At 36.5% G+C, this 24,881-nt stretch overlaps 1 protein-coding gene across 1 annotated transcript in view; it reads left to right on the top strand.

Moving 5' to 3' along the window:
* LOC128871875 (uncharacterized) overlaps nt 1-24,881 on the top strand; it is a 55,841-nt gene that overhangs the window by 17,212 nt on the left and 13,748 nt on the right. Inside the window, exons 3-8 of the mRNA XM_054114007.1 lie at nt 4,293-5,026; nt 14,824-14,996; nt 15,633-15,979; nt 16,039-16,200; nt 16,259-16,447; nt 16,502-16,631. Coding sequence (XP_053969982.1) covers nt 4,293-5,026; nt 14,824-14,996; nt 15,633-15,979; nt 16,039-16,200; nt 16,259-16,447; nt 16,502-16,631 — 1,735 coding nt within the window. The remainder of the gene's footprint in view (nt 1-4,292; nt 5,027-14,823; nt 14,997-15,632; nt 15,980-16,038; nt 16,201-16,258; nt 16,448-16,501; nt 16,632-24,881) is intronic.

Below are 24,881 nucleotides of genomic sequence, written 5' to 3' on the forward strand. Positions count from 1 at the left end.
TTCAGAAAAATTGTCAACACACTGTCAAAAAGGTTTGTTTTTGTTCTTTCGAACTAAAAAAACAAATTCGAAATCGGATGGAAATTGGCGAAGTTAGGAGTGATTCTTTACATCTACCTACTGAAAAATGGTTTTATGGCCATAAAATGAGATTTTGGGGGTGTATTGGAAATTTCTCCTATACCATTTTTTTAGTTTTTCTATGCCCACAAGTTGTGCTAGGTCTCCATAAAAGTATATTTAATTTTTTTTTTTGTCACACAGTGTTATAATTGCCAGCTGGGTAAAAGTGTTCAGGAATTGTCTGAAATGTTTTCGGTAACAAGTGTTATAATGTTATAAATCGAGCGGAAAAAGAGGGTATATTAGAGCAAAAGGGTGCAGGTGAGCCTAACAGTAAAATAACTGGACGTGCAGAACGCTTGATGATCCGACAATTGGATTAAAGCCTGAGAATTTCCTTCAGAACTCTTGCAAAGGAGCTTAACAAGGAGTGTGGTATTGTTGTCTCTTATGAAGCAGTGCGTCAAGCCATACTGTACCACAAATATTCATCGGGATCAGCACGCCAGAAATCACAGAATGTAGAAAAACGTCCGTTCCTTTGTCCGTTCCACGTTTCCGAACCAGAAGATTATTGGGACGACGTTATATTTTGCGACGAGATAAAGATAATGCTGTATCAGAACGAGGGACCGTAAGCCGCTGACAGCTTTACAAAAACGAAATATAATTGCCACGGTTAAATTAAAAAAAAATTCCGTTATGGTTTGGGGGTGCATTTCAAGTAAAGGAGTAGGAGACTTGGTATTTATTGACGGCACAATACACGCCAAACAATATTTAAATATATTAAAAAGTCAACTTTGTGGGCAGTGTTAAAAAATTTGGGTTTATCACTCAGAATAAGCCAAACATGATTGAAAGCTTCTGAGCCTCTTTGAAGAAAATAGTTCATAAAAGACATCCGAAGAATGCAGCAGCATTAAAAGCTGCAATAATGAAGAATGGTAGAATACACCGAACGTATCGGCGTAAAAAAATTGGTCCATTCCATGAAAAAGCGCCTGCAAAATGTTATTGAAACTAACGATTATCATACCACATATTAAATTAATCAAAAAATTACGTATTCACGTTATGTATATAATAAAACAAGCCTGTATTAAAGTTTGTAAAAACAGTTTATTTAAAGTGTCGAAATAGTGTGTCATTTGTTTGTGTTGCTTTAGTTTTTCGAAAAAATTTCAAATTTTTTTTATTAATTCCCTTTAAATGCTGTGAGTAAATAGGAATCCGTACAAAAAATAAGTCAATGATAAATAAGGAGTGCTATTGCTATTGAAGTCGAAAAATTGGATTTTTGTTTCTATGTCAAAACTCTGTCAAGAATGAGCATATAATCCTAACTATCTAAAAACTCACATTTACTTATTATAGTTTTTTTATTCCATAATGCAATATTAAACCATTTCTTGTCTTTTCTTTCTCTCTTAAGGCACCTTTCTATGATGCAGTTCATTGGATATATAATATTGTATTACTGGTGTATACAACACCACTACAACCAAAGTTGATTTAGGTGTTGTATAAACCTCTATTCCTGATCTTTGGAGTGGCGTGCAGCAAAAGAAGCATGGAGCCAAAGAGCAGTCATTTTTCGACGTAGTGAAACCAGTGCTAAAAATGCATTTGTTCATAGCTTTGAATTAAATAGCAATGAGACGTGTTGTAAATTTGGATCTACTTCACTAGGGAATTTAGTCCGTCATATTGGTTAGTGCGTGACTTCCATTCGGAAGTGTATAGGTTCGAAATAGCAGGGATGAAACACGAAATGATAGAAAAAGTTTTTTCTAACAACGTTCACTGCACGGCAGACAAAGGCAAACTTCCGAGTTTATTTCTGCCATGAATAAGCTCTTCATGAAAACCATTTGTCCCTCGGAGGCGCCATAAAACTGTAGCTTTTTTATGGGTTTGTGGAAAACATCAAGACGCACACCACACCAGGGGGAGCTCTGGCAAACACTAAAAAATGGTGAAAGCGCCAATTAACACATGGGCTGAAAAATCCCGGGCCCAACACATAGATGGCACTAGTTTTGGCACCTATTTTTCAGTTAGTACTAACCTTGAAAAGACAACTATTAAAATTTCATGATATTCTATTCATTAGTTCATGAGTTATTGTGCTAAGAGTGTCACTACCTACTTTTCTTAAAACAATGGATCAAAAAGAATTTGGTGTTTTAAGTTTACACTGCTTCTTGATGGGAAAAATAATGTTCAATTGAAGCAATGGGTTGAAAGGTGTTATAGGGACTTCACTCGATCAGAAACAACAATAAAACGATAGTTGGCTGATTTCAAACGTAATCGTAGAGACACCGATGATGCACAACGCAGTGGACGTCCAAATAACGCGGTAACACCAGAAAACATAAAAAAATACACAAAATCGTTTTGAATTATCAAACAGTGAAGTTGCGTGAGTTAGCTGACATCGTATAGATTTCAAATGAATGTGTTGGATTTATATTGCATGAGTATTTGACTATGAGAAAGCTCTGTTCAAAGTGGGTGTCGCATTTACTCACTGTTAACTAAAAACAAGAACGTGTTGATGATTCTGAACAATGGCAAAACTATACGGTTTTTCAAATTGGCACGGGTCGATTTTGGCGCTCTGTGGCAGCCATTTTGTTTTGGTGACATCTGTCAAACCTTTTGTTTATTATTCAGTTGCTTATGCCAAATCATCATGGCAAGTTACACGTTTGAACAGCACGTTTAAATGATAAAACTTTATTATCAAAATGAGTGTTCATTAACGCAAACGTTGCGCCCATTGCGCCCATTTTTCGGTAGACGTGGTAGCCCTTCCAAGCTCTTATGGCCCATATTGAACCATATGGACCTAGACGACATGTGGTTCCAGCAGGACGGCGCTACGTGCCACACTGCAAACGCCATTTTATTCCATTTCAACATCTACCCGCCCTTATTGAAAAACCCTTTGCATGAATTGAATGCTCCCATATCCACCGTATGCTCGCAGGTAAGAAATTCCGCTCGAATGAAGAGGCTATCGCTGAAACTGATGCCTATTTTGAGGCAAAATGTGAGGCTTGAATGATTGCGTTCTTTTTGATGGAAATTACGTTGATGAATAAAGCTAATTTTGAACGAAAAAAAAATGTTTTCTTGTTTTGCTAATTTCGGAATTTGTTTACTTTTAATTCAGAGTTTTCCATATTTCTTAATAAACTTTGTATTGCAGCCCATTAAAAAACAAATACGAATATTAAAATTAAATATTCCAGATCTGTAATACCCAAAAATATTGTAATACAACTAATAGTCGATTCATTGAAGATTGAAAATTTGATAATTTTTTGTTGTACTTTAAATCCGAGCTTCTGGGTCATGTAAATTGAGGAAAGGACTCTCTTATTACCTTCCTCGAGGTTTCTTCCATCGTGGTAGGCTCTTGAACTTCAACCCGATGGGCTTTGTGCACTGGCTTGTTCCAGAGAGCTGCTGCTTCCTGTTTCAGTTGAAAATACGCTGTCTTAGCAAACGTCCCCTTTGGTGGTGAGCATCCTACCAGTTTCGTGTCCAGATCTCGTGTGCCTGTTATGAAGGCCTAATGCTTTCCCCGTAATCTGCCGTTTCCTTTGTATACGCCAAATGCGCTTAACGCTCAATCTTTGTAGCGTAATCCTGCACTTATATTTCTTCATCAAGATTTTTATTTTATTGGATCACCACCGGGCTGTACTTGCTTACCATTTTGACAGCAATTTCATGGAAAATGTGGGCATTTCTTTTTGCCCTCCGCAAATCATTTGCGCGTTCTCCTCCGACCTGGTCGAACGTTTCTTTCTGCTTGCCATCTGAAATTGGAAAAATGCATTTTTAAACTAAGAAATAAATTCAAAATGCTATAAAATATCATACTTCCTCCTGTAGTGCTCATCATTGTTTTTAATATTTCTTGTTATTCTCTTTAAAAGTTTCATTATTTTTCATTCACAATAAATATTAACTATAATTTTTCGGTAATGTTGCCACTGAATATTCCTCTAATCTGCTTAAATTACGAGAATTAAGGCTAGCTGTCAATCTGCATAAGTTTCACTTAATTCCTGAGACAAATCCAAATTAAGTCATTAATTAAGATTATCGCCATTGTTGTGAGTTAAGTTGTAAATATGAATTATTGCCAACAAAAAAAAAGTAGAAAATATTAATATATAATACTTTAATCATTATAACTGTATTTATAGGTCAAGGATGTATTACAACGCATCTGAGTACAAGTGCCAAGATGGTATTTTTTCTACTGGTGGAAACGGAAGATTGGGTACCGCATCTATTTCACCGGCATTACAGTTAGAAGGACAACACTATCTTACTTCAGTGAGTCAAAAAATGCAGTCTACACCGCAACACCAACTACAGGCTACACACAATCCTCTAGGCCAACTGCATCTCCACCACAAGCCAGTTTGTAATTCAAATGCAGCCATTGACGTGAATGATGAAATATTTGATTGTGGTCAAAGAAATGACAGCAAAGAGCGATCGCCAGCAGTTTCCACTCAAACTCAATATTGTGGAAATCAGACTAGTAACAATTATGAACCAATTGCTTCTCTACCTTCAGCAACGTCAATTGATTCTAGTAGTGGGTCATTGGCTACCACGGTGGCCTCATCGCATATGATGTATACAGTACATCGTGTGGTTACTACAGCACAAATCCAAACGGCCCTAGGGAACACATACACTTCTTCTAGCGTTTCAAGCGTTGTCAGCGCTCTACGAAATGAAGATGAGAGCATGGCTGCACCATTGGCAGCAAGTTTAACAACACTGAATGGAAATTGCATTTTAAATGTAAATGGCTGCACTGTTAACCCGGGAAGCCATTTGAATAATATGGAGGAAAACTCTAACGCCATTTCTAATAGTAACCTAGTAAATGAAACAGGTGTTGGGGACTCACGACAATCATCAGGTAAGATCTTAGTATTGCAAATGCAGTCCGTATTTGACAATGCAACACTTCCAATTAATGTTTTCACTTCACAGTTTGAGCTGTTAATTTTATAAAAACGTGTTTGCATACTTTTTAAGATTATCATAATTACTTGGTAGATTTTCATATCTAATCTACGGCTTATACGATTTCGGCACACGAAATCCAGTTCAAAACACAAAATTTAAGACAATTTTTTTGTTCGATATTAATATTCATAATGAAAATCGGAAAGCACATCTGCGGTTGACTGATATAATTAAATGACAAAAACAAGTTAATAAACAGATCACGCTCAAACTCTGCGACACTATAGAGGACAGTTGTACAATATTCCAGCAAAAAAACTTAGTCATATGTGTAACGCGCACTTACTGAATGAACAATTCTCGAAATTTTTTTGTCAAAATGTATATACAGTGAACCAAAAAGAAACTGGGACACTAATATTCGAAAAATTAAAATTTGTATATTACAATATAAATAAAGAAACTATTCACAGATTTTTAAAAAATTCGTTGCATTGAATATATTTCATTTTTAACTATTCAACATGCATAATTGTTGTTTTAATATTGACGGTAATTCCGTTTATTTAAGTAATAATGCTCACAGCCCAGATCTGAATCCCATTGAGCACTTGTGGGAATACATTCAAAGAGAATTAAGCAATCGGCAGATTAGTTATACAAATTCCTTATAATCAGCCATTGAAAAGATATGGGAATGTATTCCAGGAAAAGTATCCAAAACTCTAGTCGACTTCATGCAACGGTGTCTAAAAAGTTAAGTCCAAAATGGTTTTGATGGCACCATCTTTTTACTAAGTTGGTGCGTTGGAAGTTATATCCCTAGCTGACTTCCAATGAAAGCTTGGTGACATTCGGTTCAGTGGATGCGAAGTTAAATCGGTAAATCGTTTCCCCGAAAAATGAATTGATGAAAAAAGTATATGGCGATGATTGTCTATCTCGTGCCAGAGTTCATGAGTGATTTACACGTTTCAGAGATGGTTTTGAGGACATAAATGACAATGAACATACAAGCCGCCCAAAATCAGTAATCACCGAAAACTCCATCGAAATTGTTCGTAAAGCTATCAAAAATGAACCATCGTTGAAATTCATGGAATCGGAGTATCTCCAAAACATCGATTTGTTGCATTTTAACTGATCATTTAGGCTTACGAACGGTCTGAGCACGTTTCATTCCACACAAGTTAATTGAGGACCAACAATTACTCAGAATTCAACATTCGAAAGACCTCATTACGACGGGAACTTCCTTTACAACATTGTAACTGGTGATGAAACATGGTGTGTCTAACATGAACCTGAAACTAAGCGACAAAGTGTCGAATGGAAATACCCAGACGAGCCACCACCTATAAAATCGCGTTTGGAGAAGTCAAAAATCAAGTCGATCCACAACGAGCTCGAGCCAACGGGCCAAACCGTCAATGCAATTTTCTATCTAGGCGTTTTGAAGCATTTGTTGCATCACATTCGTCGAATTTGCTGGCGCTTATTGTATGATAATGCACCATCTCATCGATCCGCTCTTGTGACTGATTTTTTGACTAGAAATCGCATTCTAACCATCAATCACTCACCGTATTCAGCTGATATGGCTCTTTGTGACTTTTACCTTGAAAGTAAAACGTTTTGTGTCCGTTGAGGTCATCCAAAGGCTACATACATCCTGAAGGACATTCCGGTCAATAGGACTATTTTGAATAAGTAAACTCGAAGTTATCAAATCAAAGCTCCTGTCGTTTCTATTTTAACTCAGTCTTGTTTATTTTGGACTTCAACTTGTACAAGCAGTAATTAGTGCAAAAGGATACTGCACAAAATATTAATTCAACAATTTCCCTCTATTTCCATATTTTCATTACTGTTCGCCTTTATGTTTGAGTTGTAAAAATAAGTTATTGTTTTGTTCACTGAAAAACTTCAAAATAATTTAAATATATTATTTTCGTTTTTCGTAATAAAAGACTGAATTGAATACTTTAGAATGTGTTTTGCCTTTTGAACATTGAATACACCATTTTCAAGCTATGAAAGACGTCTAGAGCATTTTGTATTAGGTCTCTTAATGTACAGTATCGGACGAAACATTTGCAACTAAAATGTGGGCAATGAAAACTGTCGATTGCTCAGCCGTATTTGTTTGGAACCTGTTAATTTCACTTTATTTGTAATAAAAGATGTTGATTTACGTAAATAAAACAAATTTATTCAAATTCAACAGTTCATATCTTAAATTTAAAAATCAAATGTGTCCAACACCTGTATCTAATAAGACAAAACAATTGCAACTAAAGGAAATCAGTAAACTATTTTTATTAAACTTAGTATTTCGTGGCAAAACCATTGCTCTGAATAACAGCTCTGCATCGTCTCGGAATTGAAGCTATCAAATTGTCAACTATCGTTTGTGGTATATTTCTCCATGCCTCCAGGACTCTTTGGAAAAATTGGTCAGTGTTTGCCACATTAGTCCGATCAATTCTCTTTTTTACAATTTCCCATAGGTTTTCTATGGGGTCAAGATCTGGGGATTGTGGGGCCATTCCATTACGTCCACTTTATTCCTCTGGAACCATGATTTCAGGACCTTCGCCGTATGCTTCGGGTCATTATCCTGTTGGAAGACCCACTTCAAGGGCATTTCCCACTCAGCATGTGGCAGCATTACCGATTCCATAATGTCCCTGTAAACGTACTGGTCCATTATGCCCATAATAAGATGGAGTGGTCCCAAACCAGCAGCAGAAAAGCATCCCCAGACCATAATGTAAGCACTATGCTTAACAGTCTTTACACAGTATGATTTTTGAAGACGCTTGTTACGCGGGCGTCGAACGTAGGGTACGCCATTACTTCCGACCAAATTAAATTTGGATTTGTCGCTGAAAAGAACAGCTTTCCACTTGCTTAATGGCCAATCTATGTGATCCCTTGCGAACTGCAATCGTTTTTGTTGGTTACGCTTACTAATAAGCGGCTTCTTTGCTGGCCGGTACGTCCGTAAATCAGCTTCAGCCAGGCGACGACTGGCAGTTTTTGAGCTGATTGGTAACCCAAGCTCCTTTTCCAATTGGGGGCACTTCTAAATGGATATTTTTTTACCTCTCTCGCTATTAGTTTGTCAGTTCTTTCATTCGTTTTTCTTGGTCGGCCTCCTCGATGCACCACCGCGATAGTTTTGTTTTTTATAAAGTTCGCAATAATTCGAGAAATTGATGACTTATGAATATTATATTTTATGGATATATCTTTCTGGGTCATTCCTTTGTTATATTCATCTACAACACGCGCGCGTAATACTTCATCGAACTTATTACGAGCCATTACTTCATTTAACTCAACTTTACAAAAAAATTGTGTTATCGCCACAAATTCTGCACAAAACTGATGTTCACAAATTGACACGATTAAACTAAACTCAGAACAGTTAGAAAACAAAACCAAGCTCAAGCATTTTTACCGTTATATAGATAAGCTCACAAGGTTGCAATTGTTTTGTCGCGCATAGGTGCCAGATAATTTATTTTTTTTTTAAATACGGCTACAAAAAGGAAAGGATCTTGAAAAGATTTTTTGGAAAATATTACTCAGATGCTCTAGTATCCATAGCGTGAAATTGAATTGCAATTGAGTGAAGAATGACATTATGACAAAAAATAAATTGAAGGCTGCATTGCAGTTGTAAATGTTTTGTCCGATACTGTAGATACAAATTTATCAGAGACCGCAATGACAACATCATCGGCGTAAGCTATCACCTTACAGCCCACCGATTCCAGTAATAACAGAAGTTTATTTACAACCGCGTTCCATAGAAACGGTGAGAGGACTCCACTTTGCGGTGTACCTCTACTTACCAATCTCCTCAGCACCGATTCTCCTAGTTCCGCTTCAATGATTCTGTTGTTTAGCATTTTGCCAATGAAGCCTACCAAGCCCGGTTCTACCACAAGATCAGTGAGTGCTGCAGTAATTCCCCAAAATGTATTCATAGGCGCAGGCGTAGCGGCCATCATTCTAGTTGCCATGGTGCTGAACAGCCTAAAATAGTCGCGGAGGCGCTCACAGGTTTCAACAAAAACTCATCATCAAAACATTCATTCATAAATTCGAGTTCAAATTTCTACGAGCAAAGTACTTTCATTCATAAAACAAGCCACCATATGCCAATTTTCTGCTGTATGTCTGTCTGGTGGTCTGTAAAACTTTATTGAATTCCCTCCAACCAAATCAAAATCCTCTATAAAAAACACTTCACTACCAGGCACACAGGAAGATGGTGTATGCAAATTTAAATATGTGAATTTATATACATATATGCATATATATATGCTGTGTGTATGTATGTGAACTTGCCACAGCAAAAAAATTTCGGTAAATCTTGTCAAGAAATCCAGAGTGCATTCATAGGCACAGCGCATATTCATAGACACAGAATTGTATGTACAGTAACCTTGAAATGTGTACAGGCACTTTCAAATACTCTGATTTCAGAGTCAGTTTCTAACTTTGCAGATATATGCATATGTTTTGTGCACTTTTTATCAATTGAAGAACTACGTACGCAAAGTAATATACTAATTAACTATTTACCTATCAGAGAACATAAAATAATTGTTCGGAAATTTACTTCTAGTATTGAAATGTCCTACACAGAAATTTGTTATACTTATGTTGTTTTCTCCAAGTTACTGCATGCTCATGCGCGCACTTAACGCACAGCAGCTGCGGTTGTCGAGCATTTAGAAAGACATATTTACATACATATATTGATGCATACATATGTATGTATGTACAGAGCCGCGGCCACTCGACTTGATAAAAATTCAAGATTTACCAAATATTGGCAAATAATTCAACGCGAAATAATCCTATATTGACTATTTTCGAATGGTAGAGAAAATTGGCATATGGCGGCTCGTTTTATGAATGAAAGTACTTTGCTCGTAGAAATTTGAACTCGAATTTATGTATGAATGAATGTTTTGATGATGAGTTTTTGTTGAAACTGTTCAGCGCCGCCGCGACTATTTTAGGCTGTTCAGCACCATGGCAACTAGAATGATGGCCGCTAGAATGATAGCCGCTACGCCTGCGCGTATGAATGCATTTTTTTCCTGTAGTCGGTAGGCATAGAATGTTAGCTTTGAAAGACATAGGTGCATATTAATAAGCATTGTTTTGCTTCAAGTTCAGAACACAAATATGTACGTACGTACAAAGGCTAGGGCATCAAGTGTGCATATACGCAAATGCAACTATGTACACAGGTGCATATGCAGAAGAGAATTGTTTTAGCATTTGTTAGGCAGGAATTTAATCCCTAATTATTGCATGAAATATAAGGCGATGTTCGTGAGGTAGGTCATGTTGCTTCAGTGCATACATATGCGTGCAACATTATATTTATTAAAGTTGCAATAGAACTTAGTTGTCCCATATATGCAAATACGTTTCTTTGAAGTTTTCTTTTATTTATTTTAAATTTCAAAGTTGTATACTATCTATACAATGCATACATATATTAAAATTTCGTTTGGTAAAGGAACAAATGAATGCATATTCAAATGTACATAAATATGATAAGGCGATGCGCCGTGAGATAAGTCATTGTTGCTGCAGTGCGTATGAACATATTATATGTATGTAACACCATACAAATTGAAGATGCAATTGAACTTTTGCAAAAACATAACTAACATAATATACATATGTACATATGTATTGATATACATACATATACCTATATTCATCAATATACCAATATGCTCTTTGAATTCTTGTCTAAAATTAATTTCGAGTCGAAAAATTAGTAAAAATTTTCACCAAATTTGTATGAAGTTTTAAATTTACTAAAACGTACACAACAAAATGTGAGGTCGTTTTATAATGTATGTTGTTTAAATGCTTCTTTTTAAATTAAATCAACAAACATTAAAGTTACTTTGATTTTAAATGTTGGATTTCAAATCTTTATAAATAAATTTTCATTTATCAAGGGAACATAGAAATTTACAAGCAAATCTCTTGCAAAATGCCGTCGGCATTCGTCAATTTGATTTCATACAGAAACCAAAAACTGAGCAGAGCCAATGTACTTGTACATAATTCACTGTAATTAGTTCTGTTAAGAAGTTCCCCGCTGTCGAGTTGAGCGAGGTGAAAGAGTCTTCGCGATTTCACTTCATTTTTGACAATTCACACTAATTTTGAGACTTCTCGACACTGGGTTTGTAGACTGACAGATGGCCGGCGGTTGGATATTTACTCGCCGTTCAAATATTGCGTGCAGGCCATCATAAAAAGGACATATTTTTTTGATGTATTCTTCTACACTTTTTACATCTGCACTCTACAGTAGTACTGCTCCCGCCCCACTTTTCCATTTAAGTTCTGACGAAAAACTTGCTTTTAGATGTCTGATTTTTGTGCGCATAATGTTCCATTTGATGCCGTTGTAAGTTTGGTGAATTTTCCGTAATGCGATCATAAAATGTTTCGGCAGTTGGTTTCTAGCAATATTTAGCATTTTTATTATAGTGAAAAATGTAAAAATATTACATCAAATTGTTCGGGATTAGTCTTTACATTGTCCAAGATAGTTTAGTTTGCTGTTCTGTCCATTGAAAAGTGCTATCAATACGTGATCGCTTTTTCTATAAAGATATGCATACCATAAGTACATAAATGCTTCATTGATTAGTATGTACGAGTATTAACAAAATAATAGTATATTAATATTGATACTAACCGTACTAACGTCTGCCATATTATAATACGCGTCTACTTTGGTTAAGAGTGATTCGCGACAAATTAAAATACAATGGATGCCATTAAAAAGAGTCTCGCATAGTTGCAATTTTGTCGCAAAAAAAACAAAATCTTATAAAATCTGACAGATGGTTCGCGCCGTTGGCATTTTGCGCAGTTTGCAACAAATACTAATACCATATCTTTCCTATCTTAAATGTGTACCACTACTATATTATTGTATTATATATGTATGTATTCGGCCGCCGTAGCCGAATGGCTTGGTGCGTGACTACCATTCGTAATTCACAGAGAGAACGTCGGTTCGAATCTCGGTGAAACACCAAAATTAAGAAAAAAAAACATTTTTCTAATAGCGGTGCCCCTCTGCAGGCAATGACGAACCTCCGAGTGTATTTCTGCCATGAAAAAGCTTCTCATAAAAATATCTGCCGTTCGAAGTCGGCTTGAAACTGTAGGCCCCTCCATTTGTGGAACAACATCAAGACGCACACCACAAATAGGAGGAGGAACTCGGCCAAACACCCAAAAAGGATGTACGCGCCAATTATATGTACATATATGTATATGTATATTATATTAACTTTTTTAGTTTTATGTATTTAATTTAGTGTGAACTTATTTGGATTACATGCATTCATATATTATATTATATATCTGCTATTTTTATTTGTTCTTTCCTTTTTCAACAAGTTTTTTGGGTTTGAGAAAATGTAAACTGCAGCGGCTGCCATAGCCGAATGGGTTAGTGCGTGTTTACTAATAGGAAGTGCATAGGTTAGATGGCTGAAACACCAAATGATACAAAACTTAAAACTGTCAGTCACTCCATTCGTGGAATAACATCAAGATGCCCACCACAAATAGGAGGAGGCGCTCAGCCAAACACTCAAAAAGAGTGTAACACCAATTATATAAGCATATTTTATACACTTCGTCTTGCCATAAATTCTGTGAAAAATTTTACAATGTATACGGAGAGAACAATTTCGCAGAAAAAGCATCCGATATTTTTGCTTTTGTTCGTATGCATTGTGTACTCATAAATTATACTCAGTTGCGTGGCAAATTTCGCTTATTAAGAAAGCAGAAAATTATGTCCAAACTAATAAGAGATGATCTTCACATGAAAGCCTTCCGTCGCTCAACTGAACATCTTTTGACAACGCGCTTGAAAAAAATTCGACTCGACAGATGCAAGCAGTGGCACGCGGTTAACGGCCGTGAAAATATTTTTTTCACGATGAGAAAATTTTCACTGAATAAGCGAAAAAGATTGGCCGTCTGGAAGTTCAGATCTGAATCCATTGGGCAACAGTTTGTGGTCAGAATTGGAAAACATGGCTTTTCGAAGACCTTACAGAAATTTGGAGATTCTCAAACAGTCTTTGGTTCGAGGAGCGACATCAAGAAAACCGTGCGTGGTGCAATAGCTGAATGGTCTAATCGTTTGAAGGCTTGTGTAAAAGCAAATGGTGACCATTTCGAATAAAAAGTAATTTTTTTTTTTTTTAATTTAAATTATTAAATAAAACTAACTTCATTAAAAGAAATATTATAAACTCATATCTATAACAAACTTAACTTGTAACAGAACTTATGGCAGGACTAAGAATATTAATATATATACAATATATATTTCTGTTAGTACCCTTCAGGTTATTTTTGAACAGAACCGATGACGTATGCGCCAGTAATATTTATTAACGTTTATAAAAAAAGTTTTCAATATCATAGTGTGAATATTTTTTATTTTTTTGATATTTCATATTAATTTTATTTTACAATTTCTGAAATAACAATTTTTGTAACATACAAAAAGAACTAAACAGTACATAGAATCGTTGAACAGTGGTAAATACCTTAATTAGAATAACAATTATCAATTTAAACAGTAATAAATATTTAAATGCATATATAATCGCATGATCCCAGTATTTGCTACAAACGTGCGTATACCATCCGTATTGATAATCTGTAGATTGATATACAGTATTAATTAATAGATTGAGGGCTTTTGTTTGCATTTGTTGAGCAATTGCGACGTTATCAACATCGCTAAATTTTTTTTGTCCGTTTCCAGTATTCACGCACTGGACTTAATAGTTGACATAGGCTAGTTTGTACTCTTCATCGTCAAACCCGCAGACTAGATATTTTGTGACACATGGCTCTTGAATAAGCGTGAACTTCTCTCCTATTTCAGCGAGACGGAGGATTAGTACATCTGAGCCTCTTTATTGGGGTTAATCTTTACAATTCACACCATCGCTTATTTGTGTAATAGCCGATATTGGAGGAATATACTCACATTGTTCTATAGCGTCAGGTAGCTTGAAGTACTCCCCCGTTGCATCCTCGAAGATAACGCTCTTATTCCCTCTGATAATCCGCCATTTTACGGTTAGACAACTAACCAATCCTCATAAGACATTCCCTCTAAGATCATGTCTGGTTAGATTTCTGAGGGAGATAAAACTCCACTCAAGCCTCGTCCTCAGGAGACCATCATGAGGAACACGGAGCAAATATTTCGAATGCTCATTCAATGTTAAACATTTATTTTTCCGCACTATTTTCAAAATTTCATTACAATACCTACCTACCTATATTACATACCTACATAATAATTAAATAAAATTTAATATACCTAATATTATATCTAGAGCATATTTTTTTTTTATTTTGGTATTGTTAGTAAACTGAAAATAGGGCGTCAAGCTGTCCAATTAAAAAAAAATTAAAATTAAAAATCTGGTAAATTAAAAACAAAAAAATGCTTAAAATGTTTATGATGATATTATTAATATTCCGACGATATTAACCCAGTGCTATCATTTTCGCAGATCAAGTTGAAAAATAGTCCCCATCCTTACAATTTCACCTGTCTAATGTGTACATAAATATTTCATTCAAAATGTCGTAAAATTACTTTTAGTGTCAGTCTGTAATATTTTTATTGTTTTACAGCTGTTGGAACAAACATAAACGTTTTGCCGCAAAATGCACAAAAACTCTGCTATGCGTCGGATAATAACCAATCCACATCTAAGCTACAAAATGTAACTTATAGTAATGCAAATAGTATAAATAACTCAAAAGGACTGAAACCGTCATCTTCAATGCCAAGGCCATTGCAAAATGTGAGTAAATATATTACATAGATAAAATATATAAATAAATTAGTGGTGTGAGAAGTAAGACACTTTGAAATCCAAAATAAGATTGAAAAAATGTTCAAAGCAAGGGTAGTGTCTTTAAAAATTTAATTGATAGAAACTGTAAGACGTATTATAATAAAAATTATAGACGTTGTTTAAAATGTTACCTTTTCAACTTATACATTGAATCTGAATACATTCCGGGAAGCTTTTTATAGAAAATATTGCTTATTTTTAAAAATTTGGTATTGTTCTTCTTAATTGGCGCGCTAGCCGCTTGTGCGATTTTGGCCGAGTTTAACAAAGCTTTATTTTTTGTAATAACTATGGCAACAGTTAGTGAAGACAAAATCAAACCTCCGAATCCAATCTGCTGTTGGTAGTGGCATTAAACTGTAGAATCCTCCGTTTTGTCAAACATATTTTGGTATTCGCTTTGATTTATCGAATTATCCAAGGAGTATTTTTTCTTTTTTTTTGGATAATTAAGTTTTAGCAAGCGTAGACGGTATCCAAATGTTGTTTTCCCTATTATATACTATAAAATAAACGAATTTGAATAAAAAACGTACATATATATCTTCAATGTCATAATAACTAATAATTTCATTATATTAGGTGATACCAACTTGCGTGTATTTGATGTCTCGAATTGCTGTTCATATGGAGATTGAAGGCACAGCGCATTGTCCTGCGCAAGTTATGCTTGCCGCTGCCTTGGGGTGTGAAGAGTTGGGAATCGCGAACAAATTACTAGCTCAAAGTATATTTGGATTATGGATGACCAGTGGACTTTTGGATATTCAGCTGAAGTCACACCATCGTCCTTATATAGTAAGAGTAGCGTGGCAGTCTCTGCTAGACAAATTTAGCAGCGGTAATCCAATTGAAAAGAAGTATGACGAACCAATGATTATGCTTAAACGAAACGTATTCTTCTCGAAACGTGATGAAGAGAGAATAAAGTACGTTTTTACTTTTAGTTATTTATGCAATATTTCAGCAGTATTTATTTGTCTTCTAGGGATCATCGAATTTTAGAATTATTGTACGAAGAAGCGAAATATAACGTGCTATCTGGTAGATACGTAATGGAGCCAGTTCATGCTTTAATGCTTGGTGGCATACAAGCACGAATCGAATTGGGACCATATAATTCTCATACACACACTATTAGTTTTTTAAGGTATAATTATTTAAGATTGGAAATTACTTCAGTTATTCTTAATAAAAGTAAATTCCAGAGAAAACCAGTTAAGATTTCTCCCACATCATGTTGCAAAAAGTACAAATTGGTCGTGGCTGCCAGTTAGTCGAAAAAACTCGGCTGAAGTTAAGCTTCTTGAGCAATTCAAGCGCGTACCTCAAACTGCGACTACAAAAAAGCTTATACGCAAATATTTAGAATTTTGTTGGGCTCTTCCGTTTTATGGGTGAATTATTTGTAGTAACTAAGCACCATATAAAGTTATATATGTATTTTTTAGGGCTGCTTTTTTTCATGGTCAAGTGGAACAACCTGTACGTGGTCTTATGAGTTTTGTTAGCCATAAAGATGTAGAAGTAATGATAGCAGTTAATGAACGTGGTATTTTTGTTGTCGATACTCTAGAATGCGTAAGTAAAAAAATAATAAGAATTGCATGCTTTTACAACAAGAATAAAATAGTAACAACTTTCATCAAATCATTCCTGCATGCAGTATTATACTATTGTATTAATAACAATAACTCAATTTTATAAGCGCCAGTATACTTTAGGTACCCAGCATACATATGAGAACAATTTATTTGTAATTTGACGAGCTGAATTACGTTTGAAAATGCAATTTGGTTTCATCGAATTTCCCCTTTCTTGGGCCTGTAGGGCCCGCGATAAAAGTTGTACTAATTACTAATTGCGCAGCAACCAAAACATACAAGAAAGAGGAGGAGATGTAGAATTTTGCCGTTTTGTCCCTAAACGTCGAAATGTTTTTTACGGTGTATGGAAGTTTACCTAATTTGTTCTCAAATTGATCTAAATTGTTTGAAGAAACTCGTAAAAAACCACACACATTCGCCATAAATAAGACTTAAAGATCTGTAACAAAATTTATTTACCATAATAATATTTTTATGAAGCATCTTACTCTATTTATTATGTATACTTAAGGCAGTTCTGTTTAATGTTAGAAACAAATTAGTGGCTACCTTGACTTATGGCAAGTGTTGTTTTATTTGAGTTTATTCAAATAATTTAAATCAACCAGAGACCATATAAGGACAACTTCAATACACTGCAAAACAAAATTTTGAAGTTTAGGAACAAAATGGCAGATGATCCAAAATTGTACAGCTCTTCTTATTTCTTTGATAATTGCTATATCGGATTCTTGCCTTTTCTTACAGTGCTATGTACTAAAATAAATATCTAATGAGAATTGGTGAGGCAGGCTGAATTCAGTTCGGACTGAACTTTATATACCCGTGCACCATTTACTTTCAATAACTAACTGATTTTTTAAGAGCTATAGGAAAGTTTTTCAAAAAAACCCGGGTAAAATTCTGAAAAATGCATGAATTTTTTATTTAAATCGATAGTACAGTCCATATAATTTAATGTTTGAAGATTATTTCATGCAAATGTTGCCCGCGACTGCGCTTTAAATGGTCCATCCGCTTAGTCCAATTTTGGCATACTCTTTCCAATGTTTCGGCTGGTATCTCACATATAAATGCTTCAATGTTGCCTTCCAATGCGTTAATTGAAGCAGGCTTGTCTGAATAGACATGAGCTTTAACATAGTCCCACAAAAAATAATCTAAAGGCGTTATATCGCACGATCTGGGTGGCCAATTGACAGGTCCCAAACGTGAAATAAAATGTTCACCGAACTCGCCTCTCAACAAGTCATTTGTTACGTGTGCTGTGTGGCATGTGGCATCGTCTTGCTGAAACCACATGCCATGCAAGTCAAGCTCTTGCATTTTGGGCAAAAAAAAGTTGGATATCATTTCACAGTAGCGCTCACCATTCACACTTACGTTACGATTCGCAGCATCTTTAAAGAAGTACGATCCAATGATACCTCCAACCAATAAATCGCACCACACTGTGACCTTTTCTGGATACATTGTGTAAGGATGGCTTGTAAATCGTGACTGTTTTATTCATCATTGTCCAAATTTACATATCATATTAAAAGATATGTATATGTTTAGATAAATGAGAGTAACTAATAAACTAAGATAATAAAGCATAAAGGATGATAACTATTGTACTTGAATGGGTCATTAGATTTGTGACCTTACAATTGGTAGCTCTTGCAATTCTTCTGGCTGATCTTCACTCCAAAATCGACAATTCTGCTTATTTACGTACCCATTGATCCAAAAATGAGCTTCGTCGCTGAACACAATTTTTCGAAAAAAAGTGGATCTTCGGCCAACTTTCCAAGATCCCATTCACCAAGAATTCTGCGTTGCGGTAGGTCGTTCGGATTCAATTCTTGCACCAGCTGTATTTTGAAATGCACCTAAATCCTTTCGCAAAATTTTCCACGTTTTTGAGTAACAAAGGCCTAATTGCTGCGAACGGCGACGAATCGATAATTGATGGCCGATACAGCTGCGATATTTTCTTCAGTTCGCATTCTACGTAAGCATGTTGGTGGTTTGATGTCCAATAATCTAAATTGGTTCAAATTTAGTCACAATAGCTCGAATAGCCGCTTCAGTGGGTCGATTAAACTGACCATAAAATGGAAGAAGCGCGCGATAAACTTTCTTAACAGAACACGCATTTTTATAATAAAATTCAATGATTATAGACCATACTCAAGATGTTTGACAGTGAAACAAAATACGAAACGTGCGTCAGCTGTTTAAACCAACTGTTTAAAAAGATAATAGCTAAAAAATCACCCGTTAGTTACGGAGCTAGAGTCAACATTTTATTTGTGACTTATTTCTTGTCTTGGGTTCATCATTTCTACTAATTTTGATTCTTCCACAGATATTAATTTTTTTATTGTTTTTAAATACTGTTGTTATTTTATTGTTTCTTAAATTTTTTGTCGAGGTATAGCTTCTAATATCAGACAGAAGGACGGTCTTAATATTATTTATGTCGGATTTGCGTTCATTTGTTGTACTACATTTGAGTATTTCAGTATTGAGAATTTTGAGTTCACCTTGGATAAATAAAAATATGTGTACTGAGTAATAGATGCACCAGCCTCAGAGGGTGACAGTTTTTGGCGTATTTTGGAGCGGTAGTATCAATTCAATCGTTGACGACGGAATTGTCGTTCCGCTACCCGATCATGACGAGGTGAGAATAGCGATAACGCGGCTAAAGAACAACAAAGCCGCGGGCGCCGACGGACTGCCAGCTGAGCTATTCAAACATGGCGGCGAGGAGCTGGTAAGGTGCATGCATCAGCTCCTATGCAAAATATGGTCGGATGAAAGCATGCCTGCCGATTGGAATTTAAGTGTGCTCTGCCCAATCCATAAGAAGGGCGATCCTGCAATTTGTGCCAATTACCGCGGGATTAGTCTAAATATCGCCTATAAGGTTCTAGCGAGCGTATTGTGTGAAAGGTTGAAGCCCACCGTCAACCAACTGATTGGACCTTATCAGTGTGGCTTCAGACCTGGAAAGTCTACCATCGACCAAATATTCTCAATACGCCAAATCTTGGAAAAGACCCATGAAAGGAGAATCGACACACACCATCTTTTCGTCGACTTCAAAGCTGCATTCGACAGTACGGAAAGGAGTTACCTGTATGCCGCGATGTCTGAATTTGGTATCCCCACAAAACTAATACGGCTATGTAAGATGACGTTGCTCAACACCAACAGCGCCGTCAGAATTGGAAAGGACCTCTCCGAGCCGTTTGATACCAAACGAGGTTTCAGACAGGGTGACTCCCTGTCGTGTGACTTCTTTAACCTGATGTTGGAGAGCATCGTGCGAGCCGCAGAACTTAATCGCTCAGGCACAATTTTTTATAAGAGCGTACAATTGCTGGCGTATGCCGATGATATTGACATCATCGGCCTTAACAACCGCGCTGTTAGTTCTGCCTTCTCCAAACTGGATAAAGAGGCAAAGCGAATGGGTCTGGTGGTGAACGAGGACAAAACGAAGTACCTCCTGTCTTCAAACAAACAGTCGGCGCACTCGCGTATCGGCACCCACGTCACTGTTGACAGTTATAATTTTGAGGTTGTAAAAGACTTCGTCTATTTAGGAACCAGCATTAACACCGATAACAATGTCAGCCTTGAAATCCAACGTAGAATCTCTCTTGCCAACAAGTGCTACTTTGGACTAAGTAGGCAATTGAGTAGTAAAGTCCTCTCTCGACGAACAAAACTAACACTCTACAAGACTCTCATCATGCCCGTCCTAACGTATGGCGCAGAAGCTTGGACGATGACAACATCCGATGAAGCGACGCTTGGAGTGTTTGAGAGAAAGATTCTGCGTAAGATTTTTGGACCTTTGCACGTTGGCAACAGCGAATATCGCAGACGATGGAACGATGAGCTGTATGAGCTTTACGACGACATAGACATAGCGCAGCGAATAAAGATCCAGCGGCTACGTTGGCTGGGTCATGTCGTCCGAATGGATACAAACGCTCCGGCTTTGAAAGTATTCGATGCGGTACCAGCTGGTGGTAGCAGAGGAAGAGGGCGGCCTCCTCTGCGTTGGAAAGATCAGGTGGAGAAGGACTTGGCTTCACTTGGTGTGTCCAACTGGCGCCGGTTAGCACGAGAAAGAAACGACTGGCGCGCTTTGTTAAACTCGGCCAAAACCGCGTAAGCGGTTATAGCGCCAATTAAGAAGAAGAGAAGTATCATTGGAAAATTTTCCTTTGAAACGTCATTTAGGCCAACCGTGAGTCCTATAGAGCCATGATAAATGATTTCTTGAATTGAATTCATAGACTTCAATGTTCCATTAAAGATTCAAGCCCTTAAGGCGAATATCAAACACACCATTCGTGAGATAGAGCTAGAAACCGGCACTAGGACCTTGGAAAACTGAGTTTAACAAAATGCGCTACTGCGAAGACAGCCTCAGCATGAAACCATTCCGTAAAGAATGGTAATATTTGCCACAAGGAAAAGAATGATTTGCTTTTTATTTTTTTGAAGAAAGAAAACACTGTATGAACCACTGAAACACTGTATATCTATGTATCGCGATTCCTTTGTACTGCTACAGACTAGCGTTCTGTGAACAAAATTATAGTATAATTGGAACGAAGTGCGCGGTTATTAAAATAATTTTTCCTACATGCATATAAATTATCTTCAAAGTTTTTTTTTTGATTTTAAAATTTTAACAATATCCATTGGGGACAGCTGGTCAGCTTTTCTTTTCTCCAGGATGCATATGTATGTAATATATATAATTAATGGTCATTTTAAAAAGAACCTATAATTAGCCTATAGCGAAAGCATTCTTTGTTTCTAATCACCAACAAATTCTTATCGACTGCTGCTAAATTTACATACATAATTCAGTCCACTACCGTTAACTTTTGGTGAAAAATGTGTCTGTGGTGATCAGTCTTCGCGAGACGAGTACCCCTCGAAATTCCATACGTTCCTGTCATTGAGACTTCTGTATTCTTTAACGTTCTCTGCAAATATGTACGTAAACAAGAGTGATAGAAACAAGATTGCACCCATCAGAGACTGCGTGACTTCACGTTTGCCAAGTTGTGCAGTGTTGCCAACCATTTACTCTTCACAATAAATTTAGTGCTGGTTTATACCTAAAATGCGAAATTTTTTAAGTTTAGTGTTTGTTTCTTTCTGTTTTTTATTTAAAGCTACCGAAACTGTAAGTTAAAAAAAAAACTGCTTTATTAAACAAAAGAATGTTGAAAAAGGTCACTCTGAGAAGATTTTAGTGCTAATGCAAATTTGTTGATTCTTATAAAATTTGCTATTTTGAAAGTGAAAAGTTAATTTTCTGCTTCTTTTAATGTTTTGTTAGGATATTAAGTGTCCCTCTCTCAACTCTTCTTAACATTGAAAACTTTTTTACACATTTTAAAAAGCGTTTGAACTTTCTGAATGCGAATTAAAACCTTAGAGGTGTAATCGTTTCTTCCGGCCATCAATCCTTAGTGGGACATAGGGCATCAAGAGGTATATTCATAGTAAAAATAAGTCACAAAATACCAGAAAATACTGAAGAAACCATAACGACATTTTTACAAAAAGAGTACCTTATCTTGTTACATAACCTCCAATATAGCAAATAAGTCGTTCCCTTAACAAAAGAGTTTCTTTAAACAAAAAAACTCATACATTAAATTGTACATATCCATAACACATTTATTTAAAAAAAAAAAACGCACATTCTAAAGACAATTTGTCACGCATACAAAGTTTAAGTAATTCAGTACAAATTTGGTGTTTTATTTTCTTTAAATGTGCATTTTAGTGCGTTTTTATACCCAAAGCTAGGCAACACTGCAGAAGCGAGAGAAAGATTTGACTGCTGAGAGCAGAAGAACAGCAATAACAACTGCAATCGCGGGCAATGCTACCAGATGTTAAAAAAAGTAAAGCTAAATAAAACTGAGTGAATTATTGAACTAATTTTTAAAAAATATGATGAAGAAAGACCTAAGACTCTGAGACTAAATAACAAAAAAAATCCTTAATCAAGTTACGAAAATGGTAATCTGGCCATACTGGTGCTAAAACGACGTAACTCATTGTCAAATTCGCTGAGAACAAAGTAACGGATAGATATCAGTAGAAAGAATAGAGATAGGAAAGATAAAAGATGGATGGTAAAAACGGAAAAATTAGTTTGAGGTTACTCTTCCACAAATCTCTTGGATTCATGGATGAATTTTAAGAGATCTGGAAGAGAAAGAATATGAACTTTGTCCATACTCAGTGTGTCGCAACCCAATATCCTAAGTCTGATTCTGGAAAATGCAGGACAGCTACATAGAAAATGCTCTGCAGTGTCGTGATTCTCAAGACGGGATAGGCATATCGGGCTGTCCACGACCCCCAAGGTAGCCATATGCTGACCACAGACGTTGTGCCCTGTGATTACACCCACCAGTACTCTGAAGTCCTTCCTGTAGAGTTTTAGGAGAAAGGTCGCTGTTTTCCTGTTTGGTCTTTCACAAAGCAGTTGGCAACTCTGCATGAGCTCAACTCAGATCAACGACCTCTGTGGGTAGACCTCATGAAGTCCTCAATCCATAGTTGAACCGATGCGGAATTGGCACCTAGAAAGGGTTCAGGCCCTAGTGGCATACTTGCAGAGCCTTCATTTGCCAATTTATCATCTAACTCGTTCCATGCAATACCAAAATGTCCACTCACACCACTTTTTCTCAATTAGCCAGTACGCCATATTTATGATGGTTCCGTAAGGAATACCGTGGCCATCTGTCCTGTGGCAAAGGAGTACTTAGTGTCTTCGTCTAAGTACCATCCAGATCCGCTTCCATCACTGGTTTTGGATCCGTCGGTGTAGAAAGTGTGCTGATACCCCGTTAATAGGTTCTCTGGACTTAACCATTGATCTCTATCTGGGATCAAAACATCATGCTTCCTACCCAAGCTAACGACAGGCACCCGATTGTCCACCGGCATCGAGAACAGTGTTCACCGCTCTAACAACTGGTGGCATGTCTGACAGTGGCCGGTGCTTACTTCATTTCCCCAGTCTCCGTTTAACTTGAGCCTGTACGCCGCCTTCATTGCTTCCTTTCGAATTTGAAGATCTAGAGGTTACAAGTTCAGAATGGTATTAAGGGCATCACCATATGTCGTACTCATGGCACCTGTGATACCCAAGCACACACTTCTTTGTAGCCTGTTTAGGGGTTTTACTCTAGAATTAACCATTGTGGCTTTCCACCATACTACAGAGGCGTATGTAATAATGGGTCTAATCAGAGTGATGTACAGCCAGTGTACTATCGCCGGTCTTAGACACCATGTGTTGCCAAAGGTTCTTTTACACTACCAGAAGACTTTTAGTGTTCGAGAGACCTTCTGCTCGACGTGCTTCTTCCAGGTAAGTTTACTATCTAGGATTACTCCTAAATATTTAAGGTCAGAAGATAGTTGCAGTGTTACCCCATTCAATGTGGGTTGTAACAGGCCTTCCATATTGCGTTTCCTAGTAAAAAGCACTAAGATACGTTTTGTAGGATTCACCGAAAGACCATGCAATTCGCACCAATACTCAATGTTATTTAGAGATCCTGCATTTTATTGCATATAACTTCAAATGATTAATACGCGCACATCGTCTGCGTAGGCTTGGATGTGTCCAATTTCCTGCAAATCATTAAGAGAGCCCATCGCGAAGCACCATAATTTTATGGTTTGTAATAACTTTATAATTCAGTATAGTCTCCCTGAACACAGCTGTTAAGACCTCATCATTTGACGAAAAACGCTTCCCATGCAACTGGTCTAAAAGATTACAATAATATTCAGAATTTATTGTTTTACCAGTTTGCAAGTAATCCACAAACAAAATTCTTTTCGAATCCCAAAAAACTGATGCTAGCACCTTCTTGGCCGATTTCTGGACACGAACTCGCGCGGCACCCATTGTGCGTACAGTTTTCTGAAACCAAATACTTCAGTCAAAATATTGCTTACACTGTCAAATAAGATGCCCCGGACTTTTACTAAATCTCTTTCAGTCAATCGAGGATTTTCCAATACGATATCCCATATTTTTTTATGATTTCTGGTGTAGTTACTGCTGGATGCCCTTGGCGTGGGTCGTTTTCAAGGCTTGTACGACTACGTCAAAATTCAGCAACCTATCTTTCTACTGTAATAATTGATGGCAAAAAGTCCTTAT

Source organism: Anastrepha ludens, chromosome 2 (genome assembly GCF_028408465.1).
Source record: "Anastrepha ludens isolate Willacy chromosome 2, idAnaLude1.1, whole genome shotgun sequence".
In the NCBI taxonomy this organism is placed as follows: Eukaryota; Metazoa; Arthropoda; class Insecta; order Diptera; family Tephritidae; genus Anastrepha; species Anastrepha ludens.